This window comes from Haliotis asinina, chromosome 11 (assembly GCF_037392515.1).
Source record: "Haliotis asinina isolate JCU_RB_2024 chromosome 11, JCU_Hal_asi_v2, whole genome shotgun sequence".
NCBI lineage: Eukaryota > Metazoa > Mollusca > Gastropoda > Lepetellida > Haliotidae > Haliotis > Haliotis asinina.
In genome coordinates this window covers 42,938,493-42,964,802 of record NC_090290.1, presented here as the reverse complement: position 1 = coordinate 42,964,802, position 26,310 = coordinate 42,938,493, and the positions used below count along the sequence as shown (strand labels likewise).

Sequence of the window (26,310 nt, the reverse complement as noted above, 5' to 3'; positions counted from 1 at the left end):
TATTTCTTTTGTTGCTTTGAGGCATGAAACTAAAAACCAATGTGCAAACTTTTGTAAGAATCTGTGTAGCAGTCAATCCTTATAATTAAATTCAACAACAAATACTATAGGCTTTCAACAATATTTTATTTAAACATAATCAAATTCATTGAAACAGATACCTTTGTTACTCTGATTACCATCGGCTTATTTTTTTAGATTCATTGGGAAATGAATTCAAAAGAAATGTTCCCAGTTAACCAATCAGATTGCCAGAATTTTAGTGAACACAATAAGAATTTAATTATTTACCTGTATTTGGCTTTTGGTATCTTCTTTGACTGGCATTTAGAATTTGGTGTGATGAACCATGGATATACAACTCCTTTTATATAATATGAGCAATGATTTAGAGTACTTACACATGACTTGCTTAATAATGGTATAATTAACTATACCTAAACATCACTCATATCGATATTAAAGAAGGTGCATACCTATCAGGGGTTAAAAAATCCCATCGCCTGACGAGTTTCAAGCAATCAAATAATGGTATCTTACTTGTCCGGGGACTACTAGGTAATTGCCTTTTACAGTTTCAAACTGTAAATCGACATGGATTTCATTTCATATCTGCTTGTAATGTAGCCTATTGAATGTCGCAATAATACTTAATTAGAACAATTGTTCTTTGAAATTTATCACTCTTCGATCAGTATTCCAGTAAACATTAACATCAAACATTGTGTCATTAAATCAGGGCATGTGCAAAATTAGTGAGGACAAGTTACCTTCTTGAAGACACTTGCCCTGTGGCAAGTGGCTTTTGAAAAAGGTTTTGAACCCCAGTCTATAGAAGTCTCTTTGTTGTTCATCTGGTATCTTACCTTATTGCTGGATCTGAGGTGCTTTAAACTGTCTCGCCAGTAAAAGATGCTGGATTCATTGGGCATTGTTCCTTTCATAGTACCAAATTAACACAAGAAATGTTTGATAGGTCTGACTGTGTGTTTTGTTGCGATTTCTATGCTGGATCATCAATTATCACAAAGTTTGATGTTCATTAATGTGTTTAGTGATGAAAATAATAGGGCCTGATGATGTGATACAGCTGGCGAGTTGCCTTAATTCTTGATTTTATGTGAAAATTAGAGCAATATTAATTTTTTGTGTTTTGTTTTCAGATCGGAAGTTTGTGATAGCCAATGCTCAAGTAGAAACCGTACCCATTATCTTCTGTAATGATGGATTCTGTGAGCTCACTGGATATTCTCGTGCTGAGGTCATGCAAAAATCGTCATTGTGCGACTTTCTTCATGGACCTCTCACTGGGCACTATGCGATAGTTCAAATACGTGAGGCTTTACAAGGATCGGAGGAGAAGCAAGTGGAAATACTCTACTATAAGAAAGATGGTGAGTGCACATGTACCCATTGTAGCCACATAACTGCAGCATCATTTGTGTGGCATTTACCCAGTTTGGTTGCAGGTCACATGACAGTTGAATGATATTTCTGCATTTCAAGATTTCAGCATTGACGTTGGGCTTCCACATTTGATGCTACAAGTCACATAACACATTTCACTTAGCGGATCACATGGCACATTGGTGCAGAGAGTTATGTGACACATTTGGCTCAGCAGGTCACATGACACATTGGGCCAGCAAGTCACATTACATGTACACAGGCAGGTCAGCAATCACGTGGCAGTTGCATCTTAAACTTGCATCGAAGGATTTCAGCATCAAAGTCTGATATACATATTTACTGTACCCAATCTGCTCACCTGACTAAACTGGCATCTACAACATGCACTGCAAGATTTCAGTATGGATGTCAAACTTGCAGTAGTACAAGTACTCTGAGATGTTCCCTCATTTAAGACATGTCAATAATTGTCTTTATTGCACCTTGATACATGTGATGCACATGATATGTTAACGAGTGTATTCATGTGTTAAAGATGGCCTATGCTCCTTTATGGGAGCTGTTGCACATGATATGTTAATATGTCAGGAATTCTCGTGATCACCCCCTGATAGATGTGAAGCACATGATATGTTAACATGTCAGGAATTCTCGTGATCACCCCCTGATAGATGTGAAGCACATGATATGTTAACATGTCAGGAATTCTCGTGATCACCCCCTGATACATGTGAAGCACATGATATGTTAACATGTCAGGAATTCTCGTGATCACCCCCTGATAGATGTGAAGCACATGATATGTTAATATGTCGGGAATTCTCGTGATCACCCCTTGATACATGTGAAGCACATGATATGTTAACATGTCAGGAATTCTCTTGATCACCCCCTGATACATGTGAAGCACATGATATATATACCGGACAAACATAGCTTGGGATATATGCAAATTCTGAAATTTTGAAGAAGGATCTATTTATTCATTGACACACTGATAAAATATCAATCATGAAAATACCAATATCCCTAACTTATTTTGTCCAAGTAGTTAGTCTGAGATGTTCCCTGATTTAAGACATGTCAGTAACTCTCTTTATTATCCATACAGTGAAACATAACCAAGTACATAAAAATCATAGTTGCACATGTGTAATAAACCCTAAAACAAATTTCATTGGTCAGTTATCGGACCATGACCTCCATGACCCCACTGGAATGTGGAACTACTTTTTTCATTCATAACTTTTTACTACAAATTTACTACGAATGTCTAGTCTCGCCACTATGGGAACAAACCAATGAAATCCTATCAAATACAAAACGTTACAAACAAGCAATTTTTCACACACTATGTTTATTGATATGAGATTTCAAGAAAAGGTAAAAATAAATTTGGCTCAATAAAGACAAGTGGAGCACGTGTCACTGGCAACAAACGGCTAACTAACCACAGTGCCCACAAACATTTGATTCAGAAGTTGCAATGCAAAAGTAGCTTCAATGCAAATCATGCAAGTGTCTGGACATAAAAATGTACAGAGTTTGAACAATTATTCACGCCTTTCTGATGCAAAACACTTGGAAGTGGGAAATCTGTTGTCTTCGACCGGAAATCAGCCTGCCATGTTTCCATGCTTGTGTTGCGCGTCTTTAATTGTTCCGTCTTCGGCAGTTTGTCCGAAATAGATCTAACATCCCATGTCGTACACAAACACAAGCAAAGCCTTGTCTAGTGATGTTGTTCACACTATCTTCGGAGGTCCAATAAATGGGGAGACATTCCACATCAAAATTGACAAGTCTTTTATGGCAGTGAGTGAGACCGAGCCGTTACAAGCCGTTGCTCGTACTCTTCTCATTGACTCTCCTGACGACGAAAAACTTTCCCATTAACAAAGTTTCCAGTTATACAGTTCTTACAATTACTTAAGTTGATAAAGATTAAATTTCAATTCAAAATGTGTAGCTTGTCAATACGTAACGCTCTTTTCTTAGTAGCATTACACAGGCAGTTTACATCCATATTGCTGTATCACTGTATTCTTACATGACCTTTCATTTTACGTGGAGCTGTTTAGAAATAAATACAAATGGATAATAAAGAAATTAACACACTCGCGAGTGTGTCATATTGTTTTTACGAAACTTGTGTCAGAAAAATCCATACGTATTTTTTCTGACACTCGTTTCGTAAAAACAATATGACACACTTGCTCGTGTATCAATGTCTCTTTATCACACCCTGACACATGTGATGCACATGATATATTAACGAGTGTATTCATGTGTTAAAGATGGCCTATGCTCCTTTATGGGAGCTATGGGACCTGATGTATTCAGAAATGAATGGAAACGAATTATTTGTGTGTAGTTATCATCATTGTATTTCCTTAAACAAGGTTTAATTTAATTAGACTTACATTTCATCCCTGGTCTGTCAACATCAACATTCACACACTGTGGGCACAGGAGCCCATTTGTCTAAGATGCTGCATGCGGCTATGGAATGTGTTTTTATCACTGATTATACATAATGCTGTTTCAGAGTTTACTAGAACCATGTTTAGGCTCATGGGTTGCATGAAAGTGGCCCATGCTTATTGCTAGATACTGGTGTAGAACCGGAACAATGTTCAAAGCAGCTTTTAACGTAACATACTTATACAAAAACATCCGGATCAGAATAAGCAACCCATGCTTGTCAATTAAGGGGATTAGTTACTTATAGATTAGGCTCACTGACCGGGTTGATGCTTGTCATCACGTCCCGTTTAAACTCAAGATGCAGGGGATAAAAAATCCCATTGGCAGATGCCCGGGACAAGTTCGTTTTCATTTTGGGCAATCAGATAGTGGTATCTTACTTGTCCAGGGGTTAGTAGATAATTTCTGCTTACTGTTTCAAAGTGCAAATAAACTTGGATTTCATTTGCCCTGTGGCAAGTGTTAACGTGTGACGTATGGATGGCTGGAGTACAGGAGAGGAAACAAGAGTACGTAGCTTTGTGTGAGAGGTATGCACATGCGCCAGGAGTGTCAGTAAGGTCAGCGAGGAACCATGTGCCTGCCAGCATGTTTGTGTTGGTGGTCACTCAAGAATAAGTTACATGTCCTGGCATCTTCACCTCGGTGTTTTGTTACCAGAGTCATACTTATCAGCAAGTGGCTTTTAAAAATATTTTTGAATCCCTGTCATATCAATTTCTGGATTGTCCTGCCATATTCCATTATTTACAGACCACCAGCATTTAGCTGTTGGTGAATTGGTCTCCAGTAACCCATGCATTTGAAAGAAGCAGTTAACGGGATGAGGTGGTTGCTGACTTGGTTGAAATATGTCATGGTAGAATGATGCTCATGCTGTTAATCCCTGGATTGTCTTGCCCAGACTGCTGGGTGCAGCATTGAACAACAGACCAACCAATGACATCAACCTAGCCCCAATACCTGTCTGAGGAGTACTGTAAACAGCCAAATTTTCGCGACCGTTTAATTTTCGCAAACATCGCGTCAGACTTCACGATGCGAAAATAGAAACACATGATAATATAGATATATCATACACTCTATTCAGGTAAGTCAAAGACACAAAAACAATACAGATGTCATTGCTCAATCACGTGTCACCGCTGGGCTAATCTGGATTAACGTGGCTCAATCACGTTCTATTTTCATTGCTCTAACACCTAATTATAAAGGATTAATTCTGAGATCAATTACATTAATTTGTTGTTAGATCACTTTGCAAATATGTTTATTTTATAACAGCTCAATGGTCACGCACCTGCGTGTCGTGTAAAAACATTCAGAGACGCCCTGTAACAAGATCACCTCGCGAAAATAAGAAGGCGCGAAAAGGTTGAGTGACCATCACTCACCAAAATTTAAAGGCACGGAAATAAGACAGTTTACAGTATTTAGAAAAATGTTTTGAAAAGTTATATTAGAGTGAAGATTTACTTTGGCAGTTCCATTTAATGTATAGAATTCCTTATTCTGGGCAACAAAATTCCAGTTCCTCCCACAGGAATCAAAAAGTTCATTGACATTATGCTTAATGAACATCACTCCCGACGTTTCTTGTGAGGGAATGAGACGTGTGTCACATGCAGCCATTATTTCCCATGGGCCCTCATTTCCATTTTGACTGCCATTTTGCTCTGCACTTCCCAGCTCTGACATCATGCATGACAGCTAGTGTTTGTGACAGTTAAAAAATGTCACACATCGTTCTGAAAATTACAGAAAATCCATGTTCAAATAACTGTTGAAAATTCAACAAGTGAAAATTTAATTTAGGGTTTAGGAACCCTAAGAGAAAAGAATGCAATTACGCTCATAGCAATAATTTGTATTTTGAACTGCTAAAGGCTTTGCAGCTGAAAAACGATTTTGGGTCAAACAATTAACCTCTTTTTAGTTATCAAGAACAAAATTCTCAAATTTGCTCAATAATAAGTCTGTAGGAGATTTGCTTGAAATTGGTTAAATTCTTGGACTGTGAAGGAATTTAATCAGTATTGGATATACATCCATCAAACTGATACGGCTGTATTTCCCAGGAGAGCTAAAAAGGAAAGATAAATAGTTTGATCATATCCAAGGAGAGTGGAGCAATCCCACTGTGTTCTTGCCTTTGGTTTTGTATGAAATTTGATGTAGATTGATAATCTTGCAAGAAGATGTGCAAAGATTTCTTCTATCTGTCAGGTAATGCTTTGTTTAAAAAACCCAAATCTATATCATAAAAAATGACACGAAAAATGTACACATGTAGCATTAGATCCATGGAGATTATCGATCATTTGGTTGGGGTTTTTTTACCTCGAGCAGATGTGTTATATAGAGGACTTGTGTCTAAATGTTGACATGAGTGATTCCTAGTGATACAGTCGTACAGTTTCCATACCGTTTTTGCTGTTTATGCCCAATGGGATCTGTTTCAGCAGAAAATTCTAGACTGATTATTCTCTGGTGTTGATTGATATATGCAAATGTTGAAAATATGGGGCAAAGGTGAGTTGATACACATGGAGACTTCAAGAACACTGTGTCTGTTCTCCAGCTGCATGGCCTCATTTGTCTTGGGTGAGTGAGGCAGTCTTGCATGGGCATAATTACTGACTGAAACGGTAAATCGTGTTTGATACTTTTCGGGAACTGAACAATTTTTATCTCCCCGGCATATAATGCGGGGGGTATATAGTCGACGCCTCGTCTGTCCATCTGTCCGTCTGTCCATCCGTAATCATTTTGCTTCCGGAGCATAACTCTGAAACTGTTCAATATGCTTAGACCAAACTTGACAGATATAGTAATCTCAGACTATGGTTATGCCTTTTGTTATTTACAGAGTTTTGGCATTTTTATTTTTTTTGTTTTGGGTGTTCTGGTGTTAGTCTAATGGTCAGGTGGGCTCTATTTCTGGAGCAGAACTCAAAAACTGTTCAATATTTTTCTGCAAAACTTGGTAGATATGTATGTCAGACCCCAGAGTGGTGCCTTTTGGTAGTTACAGGATTTTGTGATTTATTATTTTCTCGGTTTCCATGGAAACGTTTTGGAAACGTTCGTAATCATTTTGTGTCTGGAGCATAACTCTGAAACTGTTAAATATTTTTAGACCAACCTTGATAGATATAATAATCTCAACCTATAGTTATGCCTTTTGGTATTTACTGAGTTTTGGCATTTTTATTTTTTTTGTTTTTCCATGGAACATTTTGGTGTTATTCTAATGGTGGGGTGGGCTTCGTTTCTGGAGCATAACTCAAAAACCGTTCAGTATTTTTCTGCAACATTTCAGACTTAGTCTCAAAGTGGAGGGATGAGCTTCGTTTCCAGAGCACAACACAAAAACTTCTATATATCTTTCTGCAAATTTTTAGCAGATATTTAGGGGTGGCCCTAAAGTGGTGGGTGCCTTTTACCATTTACAGACTTTCGCGATTTATCATTTTCCCAGTTTCCATGGAAACGATTCTGACTTACTCTCAAAATGGAGAGATGGGCAGATATATGAGACAGATCTTAAAGTGGTGCCTTTTTCTGTTTACAGATATATGGCATTTATATTTTTCATGACTTCCATGGAAACGATTCAAACTTAATCTAAGATAACATCAGGTACCTCTCAGATGATTTGTCCTTTCAAATATGTGTGGGCTGGGGGGGGGGATATGTCATCTTTTGATGACTCTTGTTTATAAAGCTTGTGGAATAGATACATGTCAAACATACAGTAAATTCGAACTGTTCTCATCCTTTTCCACCTTTTATTTCCAAAATATGGGCCAGAGTCATCTATAAGGTTGGCATGAGTGAGTGAGAAATATTAGTTTTACGTCACTTTTCTCAATATTCCAGCAATATCACAACAAGTGACACCAGAAATGGGCTTCACACATTGTACATTTGTGGGGAATCAAACCTGGATCTTCGTCTCCTCAAGCAAATGCTTTCATCACATTGCTACCCCATTGCACCCAAGACTGGTATGAGAATTGGTAACACAATATTGTGACTGGAAAGTAACCTTGGCTTGCAGATAGGCTGCATGCATTTGACTTGACTACTTGCAGCAACTTTTTTTCTCCTTTTCTGTAAGAGAAGCTGCAAAAATCCAAACCACCATTATGGAATTACCATTTTGTGTCTATATAATAGAAGTATCAAAAGTCATTTCAGTGAAATTCCTACCAGAAGCTAAAAGTCATTTTTTTTTTAATAAATCATAGATATGTGCTATTTAATCATTGTTAAATAGTGGTAATTTTGAGAAAAATCTTTGAGTCATACTTGTTAAGTTTATACCATCTGTTTTCCTGGAACAAAGATTTTTTCTAAAGAATTCCCCAGTCCATCCCTGAATATCGGATGCTTGTCCCTTTAACATTTTGTGTCTTAGAAGTCTTATTATAAGGATTGGATTTGGTAGCTCCAGAAAATATGTCATAAAGGGCTCATCAAAAGAAGAGACTACTTCAGTTTACATGAAAATAGAAAAAAATTGTGGAAGAGATCCTGTTTTATGACATTATCCAAGTTTGATTGACGCCTCCGTGTCCCAGTAAGATGATAACTTGGCATTAGGGAGTTATAAATAAGTCACATCTACTATGGGCTCCAACTTTATATCAGGGAGGTCTTGATTGATGTGTGTGAAAAGATACAGCAAAGAATTTGGTCTTGGCAGCTGAAGACCACGGAATTAATAAATGTCATTTTGGATCACATTGATTGGAACATTGTGCAATCTTCGGATACATCATCCTGTTCAGAGGTTTCTGCTTGTGATTTGTTGAATTTCTTCGGAACATCTGAAAATGTCATGACTTTTGAACTTTATGCCAATAAGCTGTTTAGAGTTGGGACAAAATCTCAGAAGGTGGGTAGTTCAGTTTCTTGGCTATGAAGTCAGTTGTCACTAGCAGTAGTTAATGGAGACATTGCATCTTAAGTTTTCGGTATACATAGCTCTCTATGTTAAATGACTTTATTAAAATAAATCCTGTCCATGTTAAATGACTTCATTAAAGAGGCACCTGCATCTACTAAATGACTTCATTAAGGAATTATTACCTCTGTATAAAACTTCAATATAGGATACCTTTCTCTGTTAAATGACTTCATTAAAGGAGTATGTGCGTTTGTTAAATGACCTCATTAAAGAGATACCTGTCTTTTTAAATAACTTGATTTAAGGGGTTCCTCTTTTTAAGTGACTTAATGACAGTAAAACCGTCACCTTTCATATGACGTAAATGGAAGTATACCTATCTCTAAAATGTAGTTCTGCAAAAGGATTGCATTATAGGGATACCTGCATTTGCCACATGACCACTCAAACCATGTTCCACTCAAACTAGTTCTTACATGTATGTCGAAAGTTTGATTTGATTTGATTGTATTTGTTTTTGACTATAAAGGTTACCAGGGTGATGCATGTCTTCAAATATAACACAGGTCCAGGGCCTTGATTTTCGAAGCCCTCTTAGCGCTAAGATTGTCGTAAGTGTCATACATTAACATTAGCCTACGACTATCTCAACGCTAAGAGAACTTAAAAAATCTAGGTCCTGGTGGTGGAAGCTGAGCCTAGGTTGTTAAGCTAGTGAGAAATACTATTTGGGCCTGAAATATTTACAGCGTACAGTAAAATATGGTTAGCATTCTCAAAGGGTCCACTAGTATTAGTTATAACCATGCATTTGACCAGAAAATATTGCATGAACAGGAAACAAACAATAGTTTGTTAAATGCGTCAGTTGGTTATATGTAGAGGAGCACTTTTTATGGATATGCAACATCTTTATTACAGTGGATGCAACGTTTCAGTGTACATCCTAACACCGATATCAAGCAAATGATAATGGTTATATAATGTGTTCGTACTTTACTGTATTACCTGTTTTCTGTATGTTTAAAAAAGATTGTCAAATAGACTATTACTATGTATACTGTCTGCAAAAAGAAATGCATAGGCGATTTGTATTTTTAAAAATCTATTAGCTGCCTATTGTATTCAAACAGTCATCAAACTATGTAACAAAAGTGTTGATAACATGATTTTACACAAGCAAAAAATCGATTTTACCTGAAAATGTTGATTTTGATGAGATTTCACACAAAGATTAGAAACGCATTGCCACAGCGCAACAGAAATCACCTTCCAGTGGAAATTGTGCAGCAAGGAGCATTCACTGATTGACGATAAAAATTCTGATTACTTTCAGAAATTGACATTCGATTTGAAGGAGTTTCAAGGTCAAATCACTAAGTCACGTCTTGATTTTACGACACAGAACATTGCCATTGAAAGATTGCATGCTGGAAAATACCAGTGTTCTGTTGCCAGGCGTCTGAATGTTACTTTTTACAAGATAGCTATCTTATCTCACACATAAATGTTGCATACTGATTGGCTGAACACTCTTCTGTTATTTTCAATGTACCCTACTTACAATCGAGGTGCATTGCAATGCACCCTGTTGCCAATGGCAATTCATTCAGTTCTTCATGGTTGTACTTCTTTATCTCAATAACATTGACTCACGTATGATGCATAGAAATTATCAATGTTTTGCATATTCAAGTGGATGAAAGGGAGATAACTCTAAATCTGTTTTATTCTTGTGTCATCTCCAAGAAGAAAAAGATTTGCCTCACATTCCAATTAATGAATTTTGACAAAATGTTCAAGTTCTGTCTGTGTGAATACTAGGAAGAGAAATTACACTGCAGTGAGTTTACTAAGACAATACCTGTGGGAAAAACAACAAGATGTGAATTGTTTTATTCACACAGGTTTGCAGAAGTGTACAATCTGATACATGTGCTTAAAACAACACGTTATGTTCCCTTCAGACTCAGGGAACATTGAGGGTACATCAACCCATGGGTCCCATGGGGCCAGTGAGCAACTTATAATAGTTTGCAGCTCGTTGCAAGGTATAGCAAATGACCATCCCCATACGGACAGACCTCGAGCATTATACAGCATTTTCGCAACAGATTTCTCATCTATCGACTTTGTTACACATTTTTATTTTTGTTGGTGCATATGTATAAAGAAAGGATACACAGGTAGGATGCTGTTAATGAGCTTAAATCTGCCAGAATGTCTCATTAATCCATGAACGAAAGTTTGTTTAGGGTTAGCATGTGCAGTGTCTCTAAATCCCTTTCAAAGGCACATCAGTGATTCATCTGTGACTGGTTTCAGGAAATTGTAGGTGAGAAATAGGTTTCATCTCTGAAACTTATGGGATATATGTCATAACACATACGCCTTGTTCCATAAACCAATGGAAGTGCTTGGAAGACTGACAGTCTATTGTTATAGCACTATAATCAAGTCAGTTTTTTAAGTGGAATTCTGGATACAGTGGACATTTGGGTATAGCAGAATGACAGGTATAGCCACTTCCTGGGCAGAGCAGAATCTCAAAATGTGTGAAATCCTGTAACAAGCAGCATCCTGGGTAAGGAAGAATTGTTGGTAGAATGTAATTCATAGGTAGAGTAAATGACCTTGAGCAGAAATCAGGAGTGATCAGAGTCTTGAATACAGCTGAATTCTAGCAGATCCAGCACCCACTCTAGATCTAAATATTGCACGAACATTTTTATGCTGTAAATCGTTAGAGATATTTATAGCATACTATTACAGGGCCATGGAATCTCTATTGTTTTACCATTAAGGAACGGCTCTGGAAAAGAACCATTTATTTTTGTGGATTTGATCCGAGCTCGGGTCTGAACCACTCAGGATACTAGGTGCAGCAGCTCAGGTCAAGTGAACTTGGCGAGTAGGTAAACCTAATTTGTCTGTTAACACGTCTTGTCTCCGTGAAGAGCAGCATGATTAATTCATGACATCACAGCCCCATTAATTCTTGATCGACAACCTATCAGGAGAGGCAGTTTCAGAATATACAAGAAATGGTTACGACAAGCTGTTGTATCATCAGGGTCACAGACTCTCACAGATGGCTGGTGACAATCGTCATGGATACCTGACATTTTGGAGGTGCAGTTTTTAAAAACATAAAATATTGTTTTGAGAAAATGTAATTTAACCACAGTGGTTGAAAAAACCCAGCCGTCTAAAGAGGATTCTGTTGGGAATTTATTAACATGCCGACACTTTTGCCTTTTGTAGTGTAGATATACAGTGCGCTCTGTCCAACTGCTGCATAAACTGGACTGAATTTATGGTCCAAACCTTCAAGCATTGATAAAATTAATTTCTGTGTAACTCAGAGTGCTGGCTAATTCGGACTTCTTAGCAGGGGCCAAGTCAGTATATTTTCTTATTGTCATGGTAACTTTCTGACAAGTTCTGCTTGACTTCAGATTTGACTTTGGAATTAAAACACCTGAGTTTTACATACATAAACATCTGCTTGTTGCCCGTTTATGTTGATAAAAGCAAGATACTGTATAGATGTATGTGTTATATAGTTTGGATGCAATATTTTGGTGTAAGTTCTTATGTAGAGTTGAAGAAGGAAAGGTGTAAGAATCTATACTGCACCGTAGCATTGTAGTATAATGGAGTTATTCATCTTTGAAGGTGCAGAAGTACATAAAGACAGATTATCCATTCTTATCTGTGATTCTCATTTCGGATGATCCTTTACTGCAAACGTAAGTAACTGTTATATATACAGCTTTTGATGGCTAACCCTACCCCAAAATTCGTTCCTTTAAACATTTCCTGGGAGCAGTTATTAAACTCTCAGGGCCCTTCTTGAAGAAGTCATTTGACTTAACAATTGCTTTTAACTTGAGGAAGATAAATCAGCGAAACGACCCCATTGTGATTTTGATGAAACAGGCCTGACATTTTGATGTAATCAGAAATAGACACAGATTTTTCTCGTTAATTTCAAAATGCGACTCATACTTCCAGCTCAAGAGATTCCCGTCTTCGTGTCTGTTGACTCCCGCTCTCTAACATAAGTTCTCCACATTGGCAGCGAAATTGAAAAGTCGGTATCCCTTTCTCAAGAAATGAAACCACGTCTCCTTGTGGTTTCATGACATCACAGGACTCCTGATGGAGAGAAGATGTCGCGCACAGAACCCCTCTGGAGGAGTATTTCTGGTATCTACTTTTGTGCTTGCTAGACTTATTGATCGAAATGATGGGCAGGTCTAGAGGAATTTGTTGTAAAAACGCTTGCTGTACCAGACACGGCACACACAATCTTTTAACCCCATCACCACAATTTTCATCTGTAATTTTACTGTCATGGTTGATTATGACGAAATGTAGAAAATCTTTTTGAAAAACTTCATTTGCCTGTTCACAAAGTTATTCTGTCATGACTGATGCTGGTAATTATGGGTGATTAATGTCTGATGATTTGCCTGGATAAATAAGAAAAAAGGATTAGGCCAAACAAATGTTATATGAAGTAAATTACTTTTTTCTTTGACTTTCTGTGATGTAAGAATCAGGATCAAAGGGAAGGTTTGATTATTTTTCAATAGCATTATTATTTCTACCAGGTTCAAGAATGAAGGATTATAATAGATTTTTTGACAAATTATATGCTAAATGTGAACTTAACATTAATACTGTAACTCTTGGTAGTGAGTGAGTGAGTGAGGCTTTAAGCTACTTTTATCAAAATTCCAGTGTCACAACAGGGCTCATACGGAATTCGCTTTACAAGTTGTAATCAAATGAATAATCGAACCTGGGATTTTGGCATAGATAGCAAGTGAACAATTTAACCACCATGTCGGGGGGTGCAATAACGCATTGCCTGACCACCCAGTCTAGTGGGACTTTTTTGTTTTTGGGTTTTTTTTCGTGCTAGCAAATTTGTATACTTGTGTCCTGTTGACTTTCCAATGATAATTATTTTTAAAAAATCAACAAGAAAATCAGCTGGTATAGTGGTAAACTTATCAAGGCAAGTGATTTAACATGTGCCACTGTACCAGAGTACAGTTGCAATTTTAAAGTTATTTCCACCTCTGCAGGCTACCCCATGAGATTGGTTTCCATCCTGAGAAGTGAATCAGATATAAGATTAATAAATAGCTACAAAATACCTTAGATTGATCCTTCCGACATGACAGACATGCATTCTCTAAGGACTATATCAATATAAACTTTAAAACCATTGTTTATTACGATAAAATATAGAAACTCTTTTTGAAAAGTTTAATTTGTGTCGTCTTGAATTCATTATATCAGCCAAGGGCACATGAAAAAGATGAGGATATTGATAAACTTTTAATAGCTCCATTAGAGGTTGGAGTCAAGATGCCAACTCGTTCAATTTTATCATATTCGTTACAAAAAAATCCCAACAACAACTACGATAACAGTAAAACCATACGCATTTAAATGAAAAATATATCAAATAAAATAATGAAATAGTGTACATATTTCAGCCACATTGTATTCAGTATCAAGCCATATGTGGATACATACTACTGATGTGGGTGAGTACAATGTTAATAACAAAATTCTTGACTATATGTAATTTGATTATTTATTTTAAGTAAAAATTCTTTGAAGTTTTGGCCAAGAATGCTAATTTTTGAATCAGTTTTATCCAAAACACTGATTAGGCTAAATTAGTTTTGGCGTCCCAGCAGTTCTGATTCCTTAGCAAGACATCTGTGTCAGAGTACTTAGCGTGTACCATGTATTTGACATAGTAGTTGTCAACCACTTCCGCCAATACAGTGTTTGCTCTGTCCCACAAGACAACTGTTGAAGGCCAGTGTAAAATACTGATGGTGCACTCATTACTGGAAGATCAGGTATTTAGGTTAATTTTCTTCCGCGATATGTATTACAGTACTGTTTGAAAATGCTCAGTGTATCAGTTGTTTTGAAGATGTGATGTTTTTGAAGTGTTTAATGTCATACGCTTGCCCAACATTGTTCGAATGTTTGAAGTCGTCACCAGGATTTTGTTACGTTCTGTTTATGAACTTCAATCCATGAAATAATGTTTCTGATTGCTAGTGAAATCAAAATTATAATTATACTGTGTGTTAAGGACATGTATTGCAAATAACCTTGTTGATCACTGTATGTTGTGATGCACTTTTTGCACCAGTGAAAATATTGCTATTCCTGCTTTGCTACTTTTCCAAATAAATCACAATGTCTAAGCATTTGTATGTGGCTTGGCAAGTAAACCTTTGAACCTAGATGTTGAACAATTCATATCATTGTAAAATGCATTTTCTTATGTTGATATACTGTGTATGTCAAAATGTAAATTTATGGAGATTTTCTGTCCAAGTAAACCACGACTGCATCCAGTGTTACTAACACTGAGCACTACAGTTGAATCTGACAAGTCGTAACTGACCAGGGAGGCTTTCAGGCACTTGTAATTGAAAAGTACTACTTGGCTAGATTTAACTAGCCAAGCCACAGAAGTTAGTCAAGTGTCAGCCATCTTGACTTGTCTCTGCTGGATGGGATGGGATTCGACAGATGTATCATTGGCCATCTCCACTTAGACACTGTTTTAGATCCAGTTATTTGATGGAATCTGGGGAGAGTTCACTTGCAGATGCATGAGGAATTTTGTCATATTTATCAGTCAGTGTAATAGTGGTTGCAAATTTGATTTATTTACAATGGTTGTCTTGGTGATGGGTCTGTGTAAATTTCTTTACATCAAACCATACATTGTTTTGGATGGTGTGTTAGCCTAGTGGTATAAGCATTTCCTTGTCATGCCGAAGACTGAGTTCAATTCCCCACATGGGTACAATGTGTGAAGCTTATTTCTGGTGTCCCTGGATGTGAGATTGTTAGGATATCGTAAAACTATGCTAAACCCACCCACTCACTCACTCACTCACTCACTCACTCACTCACTCACTCACTCACTTTCTCACTCACTCACTCACTCACTCACTCACTCACTGTTGCTGTTTCCCTACGCTAATGCTTAGTCCCTGAATGTATAGAAGTTTGACACAGACAAGTGACTCCTTTTTGATTGAAAAAGTGCCTGAGTGGGATAGAGATTCAGAACCCAAACCTGACAAAATCTAGACTTGCTTCATTTAGGGCATTTGGAACTCCAAAAGAGCCAGTTGGATGGGAAAATAATGTGGTTCAAGAGACAGGCTACTGTTTTCCTAATGAATGGTTATTCTGTGCTCTCAAGGTTTGAAATTCATATTACAGACCCCATGATAATGAAATACTGAAAATTGCTTCTAGTGCTAAGAAATATTTTTTCGTAACTTAAGACTCCAAAATTCAATCCATAACAGTAAAACGTATAGAAAGAAACTAAAACTGACTTCTGATGCCACGTTTTCGCCAAAAATTGTTTATATCCTACCCCATCAGTGTACCTCATCACAAACACATGCACAGGCTATTCATCTGTACGTATAGAAACTTGGAACATTTACAAGTTAAAATAGGAATTTGCAATAGGTACACTGCAACTGTTAACCCCATGTTCATAGATATTGTGAATTTTTTTGTTTTAAAAATTCATTTGTACTCCTTTATCTGCAGAACTGTCATAGGTGTCACACATGTCACCCGGGAATACACATGCATGATACAAAAGGTGGTGTTATGTGTTGAGCAAACTCAGTCACAGTTTACTGAGAAATATTAACTGAATAACAGCTGGTCCTATAAGTCTTGTTCAAATTGAACACATACTGAATGCAGTATTCACTTTGTAAAGGCAAATATCACATTTCAAAATCATACAAAAAACCCACTAAAGTATGTAATACCTATCCATAATGTATTCATATGCAATGAAAAGATCAATCTCATGCAGTGTTTATCAAACATTCAGACAACTGCTCATATTCTGTTGTTATGACATTATTTCAAGTGGTTCATATCACTGTTATTTGCACTTGCAGGATTTATCATGCCATTGAATAATCATGTTATAAATCTTGTTAAATACCATGTGGTTATTGTGATAACGTCTACTTGGTCAGGCCAGTTGATGAGATTGTTCACAGATTATTTGAGAAGTCTGGCCAAATATGCTCTTCATTTTCAGTCATGTCAATAATCGTGAAGGGAACTAACATGCATGTAATACCCTCCATTGCTTTTACAGACACCTATCCAATTATTCTTATCTCTTTCAATCTTTATACAACATTCACAGCTGAATGGGATGTATTTAATAGATTTTAAAGGAAAACTGCAAATATTTGCATCATTGGACTAGAAATGTGGAACGTCGTGAAAAACTTGCTGATATTCTTCTTGAATTGACAAAATACAAGCAAAGACTCCCTTATACATGTCTGATCAAATTTGGGTGGAGAGTACATTGTTTGGAGGACAAATCAAACCAATTGATCTGTTCCCAGAGTAAACATGGCCACCAAATCTTAACGGAAGGTCACTCGACGGCGGAATCACACGTTGAGCTTCTGGAAATGAAACGTTTCCTAATGTTAGTAGAAAACGTGTCTGTGGAACAGCAGTAAAACTGGCTCTGTTGACCAAACCCACCCAGTAGATTCTGCCACCATTGATGGACATGGTTTCTTGCTTTGTTAAGTTATTGGAAGACTATATTTCTTCATGGTTTCTCAAACAGTCTGATGTCAATCTTATTGCCAGACAACATGCTTCACTATTTGTTTTTCTGGTTTTTAGGTAATATGCTTTTCTTTAAGATTTCTGTAGAATTTCATTTTTGTTACTTTGTTTTATGCCTGACAAACTGATTTCTGAGTTTTGTTGTTTCTTATATATTCTGAAATTTCTCCATTGTTTCATTGTGACATCAGCCTATTGTCCCATTGTCCTATTGTCCCATTGTCCCATTGTCCTATTGTCCCATCATTCCCTGATCTATGGCCTTTGCCAGCAATGCCACTGATTCCGAATCGTAAGATAAAAAACAAAGTAAAATCAAATAGCAGATTATTATTAAATGTAATTACATGTTTATGGAATTTTAATGGCTGTAACTTCTGTTACATCTTCAAGGTCAGCTTGTGTCATTAATGACAGGAATATTCACCAACCCAGTATTGCTACTCTGTGACAGTTAAATTTACTTAAGTGGATAAACAGACCTGGGCACAATTAGAGGAAATCTTTAAACATTCCCCTAGCTCTGTCATTTACACATTTTAGGCAAGATAACTTCATGGCTTTCCTTGTAGACACCAATCCCCTGTAAGTAATCATGGTGTTGAGTAACTTACATTGATTTGCTCATATCTTCACAAGGCGTTTCTCTTTCTTCGCAGCTAAGAGTTAGAACCAGTGCATGATTAGCACCAATCCCATCTGTATTACCCCTTAAAATAAAATAAAAGTCATCTTTTGTGTGTGGACAGTATCAACCAAGTAGTCACGAAATAAGACCAAGCATGGTTGTTCAGGTTTAAAGCCATCCATTTGGAATCAATGCTCTCCGCCATGATGGCCTTTTCTCACCGCAAAAACAAACCTGATGAAGTTTTTATTCTAAAACAAGTCAGCTTGATTCTGCTTAAATTGACTTTCTCTGACAAATCCGAAGTCATTTTAAGCCACACCTCGCTGTTCTCACCCAAAACAAATTAGACCTGCTTCGTGTCACATTTTGACCAAACCAATGTGCTTTCGTTCTAATCACATTCATGTTGAGATATATGTTGATTTTACCAATTTAGTCTCTATTGAAATTGAACATTCATTGTATCATTGACAGTCCTGCCAGGATCTTCTCTTATGCATGCAGATTGAGGGATTGTGTTTTTGTCTGAGTTGCTTTACGAACAATGTCGAAGTCTCTGTATTGAGTGATCGTGTTCTGTTTTTGCCTCAAAGAAATGATCGTTGGCTATGCATAGAACGGAGTGTGCATGAGCAGAGGTAGGGAAGTTCCAAGTTCAAGCTGATTAAATTTCTTTGTTTCTTCTTAATACTGTAACGATTTTGTATTTTAATCCGAGAAAAGATTGGTTGATTACTGGAAGTGGATGCATTGGCTGTTTTTATTGGCAGCTGGCGGAAAGAGTGGACTAAGAGGTGTTTTATACCAGCAGGAAACTGTGTCAGTATAACAGAAATAGCAGTTACCCGAGTGAGTGAGTGAGTTGGGTTAAAGACTGTTTTCACCAGTATTCCGAGTATGTTAAGGCTGTACTCGTAAATATTGTTTTTCACCACTGTTAACAATGTTCCAGAGGATTCAAACCACTGACCAATCATTTCTGGTTTTCCCAAGGGAGGTAACTCTGTCCTCCAAATTGGGATGCCTTAAATCAGTGGCCCACCTGTGTTCCAAACAGCAGTCAAAGTCGGAATACCCTGATATACTAAGGTTATTTTATTGGTTGGTTATTTACCTCAACACTCAGCAATATGCCAGCTATATAATCAGCTATCCATAATGCAAAAATGGAATTTGGACCAGATAATACTGTGATCAACAGCCTGATCACCTGATCCCATTAGCTGCTGGTTACAGGAATATCATGGACTTGTTGTTATTATTCAGAAGTTGAGCACTGTTTTTTCAAGATTCTATTGTGCGGCCATTTCAAAACATGTTAGTTTCCTCAAACATTCTTCAATAACACTTTTCTTCTGGTATTCCTAAGTATTCAAATATGTCATTCTTTTTTTTAATACGCTCTTGACATACTGTGAGAATCTGTTATTTGTACCATGGAGAGTTGATGTAGCTTTGTGAATTGTTCATGCCAAAATGGATGTGCACAAATTTGAATGAAAGTGATTAACACCAGAAATGTTTCAGATTTAAGGCAAGCTCATAGTATGAAAAAGTGTAGTGGAGATAAACAAATTATTTATAACAGATTTGACACAAAACTGGATATTCTACTCATAATGCTTTGTCGTTGGTGGGAGGGTAGTGGGGATGGGATTATCCAGTCATTTTCAGGGAAAAGAAGAGCTATCCTCTGTAACATATTTGTCTGTGGGAAATATACTGGCATGATATACTGGAAAATGGTGGCTATGATTTCAGGAATGGTATCCTTTTTTCATCCCTAAATTTGTTTTCTTAATGAATTCGTAGTTTGTTTGTTATTTAACTCTGCACTCAGCAATATATCATCTGTATGTCAGCGGTCTGTAAATAATCGAGTCTGGACCAGGCAGTCTAGTGCACTTGGTGGATGGCTTGAGTCTTGCACTCTGCAGAACATGGCTTTTTGTGGATACCACATCGGAACATTTGAATAAGATCACCAAGTTTTAGAATAGGTTATTTTTTGCTAAGAAGTTAGTTTGGATCAGAAACACAAGTAAAAGGAACCAACTAATTCTTTTAGATGGAGTTTACAACTTCCCAACATTGTATTGTGTCTTATGACATGCACAAAAATAGTTGAAAAGAACTATCTCATTGTCTGAGATGGGCCATTAGTGTTGCTCAGTTTTGCCTGGGACTACCTTGTGCTTAGCTTTGCCTTTAATGAATCCACCAGAGCTCCAGATAAGATGTAGCTCATCTGGGTACTGTACAAGATGTACCTTACATGGGTACTGTACATGATGTACCTTACATGGGTACTGTACAAGATGTGCCTTACATGGGTACTGTACAAGATGTAGTTCACGTGGGTACTGTACTAGATGTACCTCGCATGGGTACTGTACTAGATGTACCTTCCATGGGTACTATACAAGATGTAGCTCACGTGGGCACTTTACAAGATGTAGCTTATGTGGGTACTGTACAAAATGTAGCTCAAATGGGGGATGTTGATGACTGTGTCTTCTTGTTAGTATGTAATTGGTTCGCAACATTCATTTTTCAATGTGTAATTGGACTTTTTCTATGTATATTTTACCTGAATGCGCAGCTTATCTGGACCTCTGCATCCAAGTCATTCATCATGATAACATTTTCTTACTTAAAACATTTTGCAATTGATCTGATAATTATTGTCATTCAGACTGATGCAAGTCAACCTTGGACTTTTCTCTAAGCTGTGATCTTTACTCTTCTGTTTGTTGTTGCAACTATGCTCCCTGAAGAGGTGGGAGTAATTGCTGTAGACTCTGGTTGAAAGTTGACTTAACATCTGTCTGGCTCATCCTGCAGATGCTCAATGGGGTTGAGATCTTTTGACCTTGACAGTCATGGAAAAACCTATGTATCATAAGCTCTCAGTCAAAAGACAAGCAATACTAAAATATTATGGTAAGAACATGGAGTACTGGGACATAATGGAGAAGTAAAATCTCACCCTTTTAACCTACACCTGTTTAGTTGCCCCAAGAGCTGTTATTTCCCCAAAAGAGAATGGGCCCCACATCATGACACTTCTTTTACCAAATCTGTTGACTTCTTGTTGGCAACAGCAGGTATAACGTTCATTTTGATACTGATACGCTCAGATCCACCCATCATTTCCTTTGTAGAAGGAAATGGAAATCGTCACTAAACCAAAAGCTGTTTCAGCGTTTTCGGAAAACCATAATGAGGGAATTATGTGTAGGTAAAGAAACGCCAACAATACTGCCTTTTGACTCCAGTCCCTGTTATAGTAATTGGTAATAGTAATTAGTTGCAGGCAATCTGTCAGTCCTACATGAGAAACTTGTATTTCAGTATATGTACTGCAGTAAGCATTCTGTTTTTGAGGACTGAGTAGGCAGTGGGATAGCTTAGTGGTTAAAGCATTTGTTCATCACACTGAAGACCCGGGTTCAATTCCCCTCATGAGTACAATATGAAATCCATTTCTCTTGTCCTCTAGCATGATATTGCAGGAATATTGCTAAAAACGGTATAAAAACAAACTCATTCAGAACCCAGAAGTCCTGAGATGTCAAGATGTCACCTTGACCTTTTTTTATGTCTAGTGGTGCCAAGTTGCCTTGGTGATGACACCTGGTGCTTTGTGTATCAGGATACCATGTTTCCTTCCCTGCCAGTGGAACCATTACAAACACATACAGAGGCAAGCCAATTGTCATATGAAAGAGAACTGTGACCAGTCAAAATAAGGAATTGCATGAATCAGGCAGATGACCTGACTACCATTATGTTTCCGAAGAAGCCTAAAATTTACAACTAAACATACAGTTGTACAGCTCAAGTATGCTACTAACTGCATATCGGAACAATATTCACTTACTGAATCAATATACTTGGGGCATGCAACTTGTGTCAGCTATTCAAGTTAGGAGATCAAGATTCATGGCAGGTTAGAGATACTATGCATGATCATGAGACCATCTAGGGCTGGGATGGGTAAGAAAAAAAGGAATCAGGTACCAGTACCCACATGTACTTACCCAAATTGGAATTGAGTACCCGGAGATGTCAACTCAATAAGACACAGAAACTGATCTGAGGCTATTTAATTTACGTCAATGTAACCTACTGAGTAACACCATTACTTGCATTCCTTGCTAAAACATGGATCTTTTCATCCCAGCTGTTGCTGTAACTTGACTACTCACTGCTGATGTGTAGATAAATTACAGTCGATAATAATAAACTCCATTAATCGGACAATGACAATAATGTAAATATGTGTTACGTCAGTAATGAAAAAGACAAATTATTATCTGCCCTTGTCATTACAGAGTTCTCTCCTCGAAATTCCTAGATGCAGGACTCGATTCTAAGAGTACCCGAGTACCCTTCCCAGTCCCAGAACCACCTGTCCATCTCAATAAATGCTGAAAAACAGGGCCCAGATCTCTTAGCACTAAGATAATAGTAATTAAATGCATGGCAGTTACGACTAACTTAGCGCTAAGAGAGCTGTGAAAATCTAGGCCCTGCACCACATTTTGATTTTTTTTCTACCCTGTCAAACTGACCACTGTTTAATATTGAAAAGCTGGAAGCCTTTAACCCATATCGTTCTCAGGTGCTCATGTCTTCTCCCTTATCTCATTCTCTCCTTTGCTTTGTTGTGATACCACACCAAGAGGTAAGGATAAGCTGCGTATCTGCATAAATTACACAAATGTTTATGTGAAAAATCATTTCTTATTACGCGTCTGTTGAGTGCAGGAACACTTGATAAATTTAATGATAAATTTAATGTTGCACAGTTCTGGCAAATATTAATATGTGTACTGTAGCGTTCAGCAAACCTACTAAAATTTGAAGAAAACAGACCCATTTGCTATAGAAGGAGGTTACAGAGGGTAGATAGAATAAGTGAGATTTATTGTGAGGTGCTATTTCAGCACACCAACTTGGCAGCATGCAGTCTTTTTAATATTTTCTCTTGTTACAGATCAAATATAAATAACACACATGTAATCCAACTTTTAAACTTTATTCTATTTCACAAATAATGGAAAAGGGCAAAATACTTATTTAAGTTTAAGTGAGGTGGGTACAATTTATTTGGTTACTCAAAGGAAAATGACGGTAAACAGTTGATATGAACCCAAGGAATATATAACTTAATGACCAAAAACGTTATCTGTTGCTCTGCACACCTACACTTTGTTAGTCACACTGTTGGTAGACTTTAAGCCTTTAAACAACTTCTGGACATACCCTTGTACACCAGAGCAGGGTTGCCTCTTTTTCAGACAGAAAACGAATCTGGACCAGCTAACTCAGTGAGATCCTCACAGCTAGTTTAATAGCTTAGATCAGTGCCACTTCCCATTGTAGACGGCCATTTTCAGATTGGCAGGGTTAATTTAATTGCAAATGATCAGCAAGAAGGGGTGCGGCAGCCTTGATCTAGAAGATGGGATAGTGGATTTATCAAGATACTTGAATTCCAGGGTTAGGTTTATTGTGATTTCTGATGACAGCTCGTAGGCTTTGTAATTACTTCATAGCAAGTCATAGATTTGGTGCTGTTGCCCTCAGCCCAGTCTATAATAGCTGGACCGTTCAAAGATGTTACGGTTGTGATTGGTCTAAATCTTATGTGATCCCACATCCTTCCTAGACTTTGTAATTACTGAATTGAATGTGACTGTCAGATAAGTTCATTGTATAGAACCGTTCAAATCTGTTACGGTTGTGATTGGTCTTACTCTCATGCAAACTGTTACTGCTGTGATCAGTATAACACTAATGTGATCCTACATCCTTCTAGACTTTGTAAATACTGAATCGAAAGTGTCAGCATAGTCTGTTATACGCTGGGCTGTTCAAAGCTATTATGGTTCTGATCAGTATAACGCTCATATGATCCTACAGCCTACTAGGGTTTGTGAATACTGAATCGAAAGTGTCAGCGTAGTCTATTATAGCTGGACTGTTCAAAGCAGTTATGGTTCTGATCAGTATAACACTCATTTGATCCTACAGCCTACTAGGGTTTGTGAATACTGAATCAAGTGTCAGCGTAGTCTATTATAGCTGGACTGTTCAAAGCTATTATGGTTCTGATCAGTATAACGCTCATATGATCCTACAGCCTACTAGGGTTTGTAAATACTGAATCAAGTGTCAGCGTAGTCTATTATAGCTGGACTGTTCAAAGCTGTTATGGTTCTGATCAGTATAACACTCATATGATCCTACAGCCTACTAGGGTTTGTAAATACTGAATCGAGTGTCAGCGTAGTCTATTATAGCTGGACTGTTCAAAGCTGTTATGGTTCTGATCTGAATAACAGTCATGTGATCCTACATCCTTCTAAACTTTGCAATTGCTGAATAAAAAGTGTCTGTCAGCCATGTTCATTATTACGGAACTGTTAAGCTGTTACAGTTCAGATCAGTTTAAGTGACAAAATAGAGGCATGTTTTTTTTTGTGAAGTAACCCTGTTGAGAGTCCAACTTTGTAGAGAGCATGGTTCTTTATACATTAACCCTGTTGACAGTCCAACTATGTAGAGAGCATGGTTCTCCATACATTAACCCTGTTGAGAGTCCAACTGTGTAGAGAGCACGGTTCTTTATATATTAACCCTGTTGAGAGTCCAACTATGTAGAGAGCATGATTCTCCATACATTAACCCTGTTGAGAGTCCAACTACATAGACTGCATGGTTCTTCTTGTAGTAACCCTGTTGAGAGTCAAACTACTTAGGCCATATGGATCTTTGTACATTAACCCTGTTGCTTACTCGTCATGCTCCTTCGTGCAGTGACCCTGTTAACAGTGGAACTGGTACAGAGCATGGTTCCTCATACAGGGACCCTGCTAAGAGTCCAACTACCTACACATCATGCTTCTTCATGCGGTGACCCAGTTGAGAGCTGAACTAGGTACATAACACGGTTCTTCATACAGTGAGCCTGTTGAGAGTTTTCACAAAACTCTCATAAGCCTAAGATCTCAGTATTACAGTATATGAGGTACGAATGCTAAGAGGAAAGTTATATTACTTAAATCTAATGCGAGTTTTGGGAAACTGGGCCCTGCTATGGTTCTAGAGAAGGCAACTTTATTCTCCAGGCCTCTTTGCAAGGTGCTAGCATATTACTGATATATTGGGACTCCGGCCTTAATCCCCATTCACCCACTCACTCATCACAGCAATAAACTGGTGCTGTACGGAAAGTTTTATTGTGACATTGTTCAATGTTGTAGCTGCATGTGGGAGACTCCCTCAGTAATTAGGTTGTCCGTTATGATGGAGTGGATGTTGTTGCTGCTGCTGTTCAATACGAACAAGATGGTTAGGTTAGCCCACACAATGTCAGCAGGTCAAATAAAATATATTATTCTATCATAGTTATATTTAATAAACATGTTTCTTTATTTGTCAGTGGTTCACAGTAATCATGAACAGTTTCTTTGTTTCATGATTACAGCGAACATAAGTGAGTCAGAAACACAATGTGGAACAATGCGGAATGGGGGACCATGTTGTACCCAGTGTCTTCAAATTTGGTGACAGTCTACATTGCGGAATTAGGCAGACACCAGTCGATATGGGTGACCTTCATCTTTTTTTCAATGTGACCACGACACTTTGTCCACTTTTTGAACTTACATTAACGCAATATTCCATAAAAAATTGCAACCAATGTCTTCAATTTTATTGACAGGCTACATTGGGTGATTATGCAGACACAGTCACTTCGTAAAAAGTAGTGAATATGTTATAAATATTTCATTCTTCTTTAGAAGCAGGGAACATTGCCATGTTAGTAGCAAACACTTGTTTATGCTGCACTCAGCAATATTCCACCTATATTTTGGTTGTCTATAAATAATTGAGTCTGGACCAGACAATCTAGTGATCAACAGCATGACCACTGATCTGCAGAACTGTGAACTGATGACATGTGACATAAACATTGGTTACTGAAGATAGGATCGCAGTTAACATAACCATGAGGGAGTGAAGGTTTTTTTATACCCCCGGCATGTAATGTGGGGGGATATAGTCGACGCCTCGTCTGTCTGTCCGCAATCATTTTGTGTCCGGAGCATAACTCAGAAATTGTTCAATATTTTTAGAACTAGATAGATATAATAATCTCAAC

The 26,310-nt window shown here is 37.5% G+C and overlaps 1 protein-coding gene across 1 annotated transcript in view; it reads left to right on the top strand.

Annotated features, from left to right (window-relative positions):
* Positions 1 to 26,310, top strand: part of LOC137255446 (potassium voltage-gated channel subfamily H member 6-like) — a 227,982-nt gene that overhangs the window by 88,648 nt on the left and 113,024 nt on the right. The window contains exon 2 of the mRNA XM_067792886.1: positions 1,164 to 1,394. Within this exon, the coding sequence (XP_067648987.1) occupies positions 1,164 to 1,394 (231 nt within the window). The remainder of the gene's footprint in view (positions 1 to 1,163; positions 1,395 to 26,310) is intronic.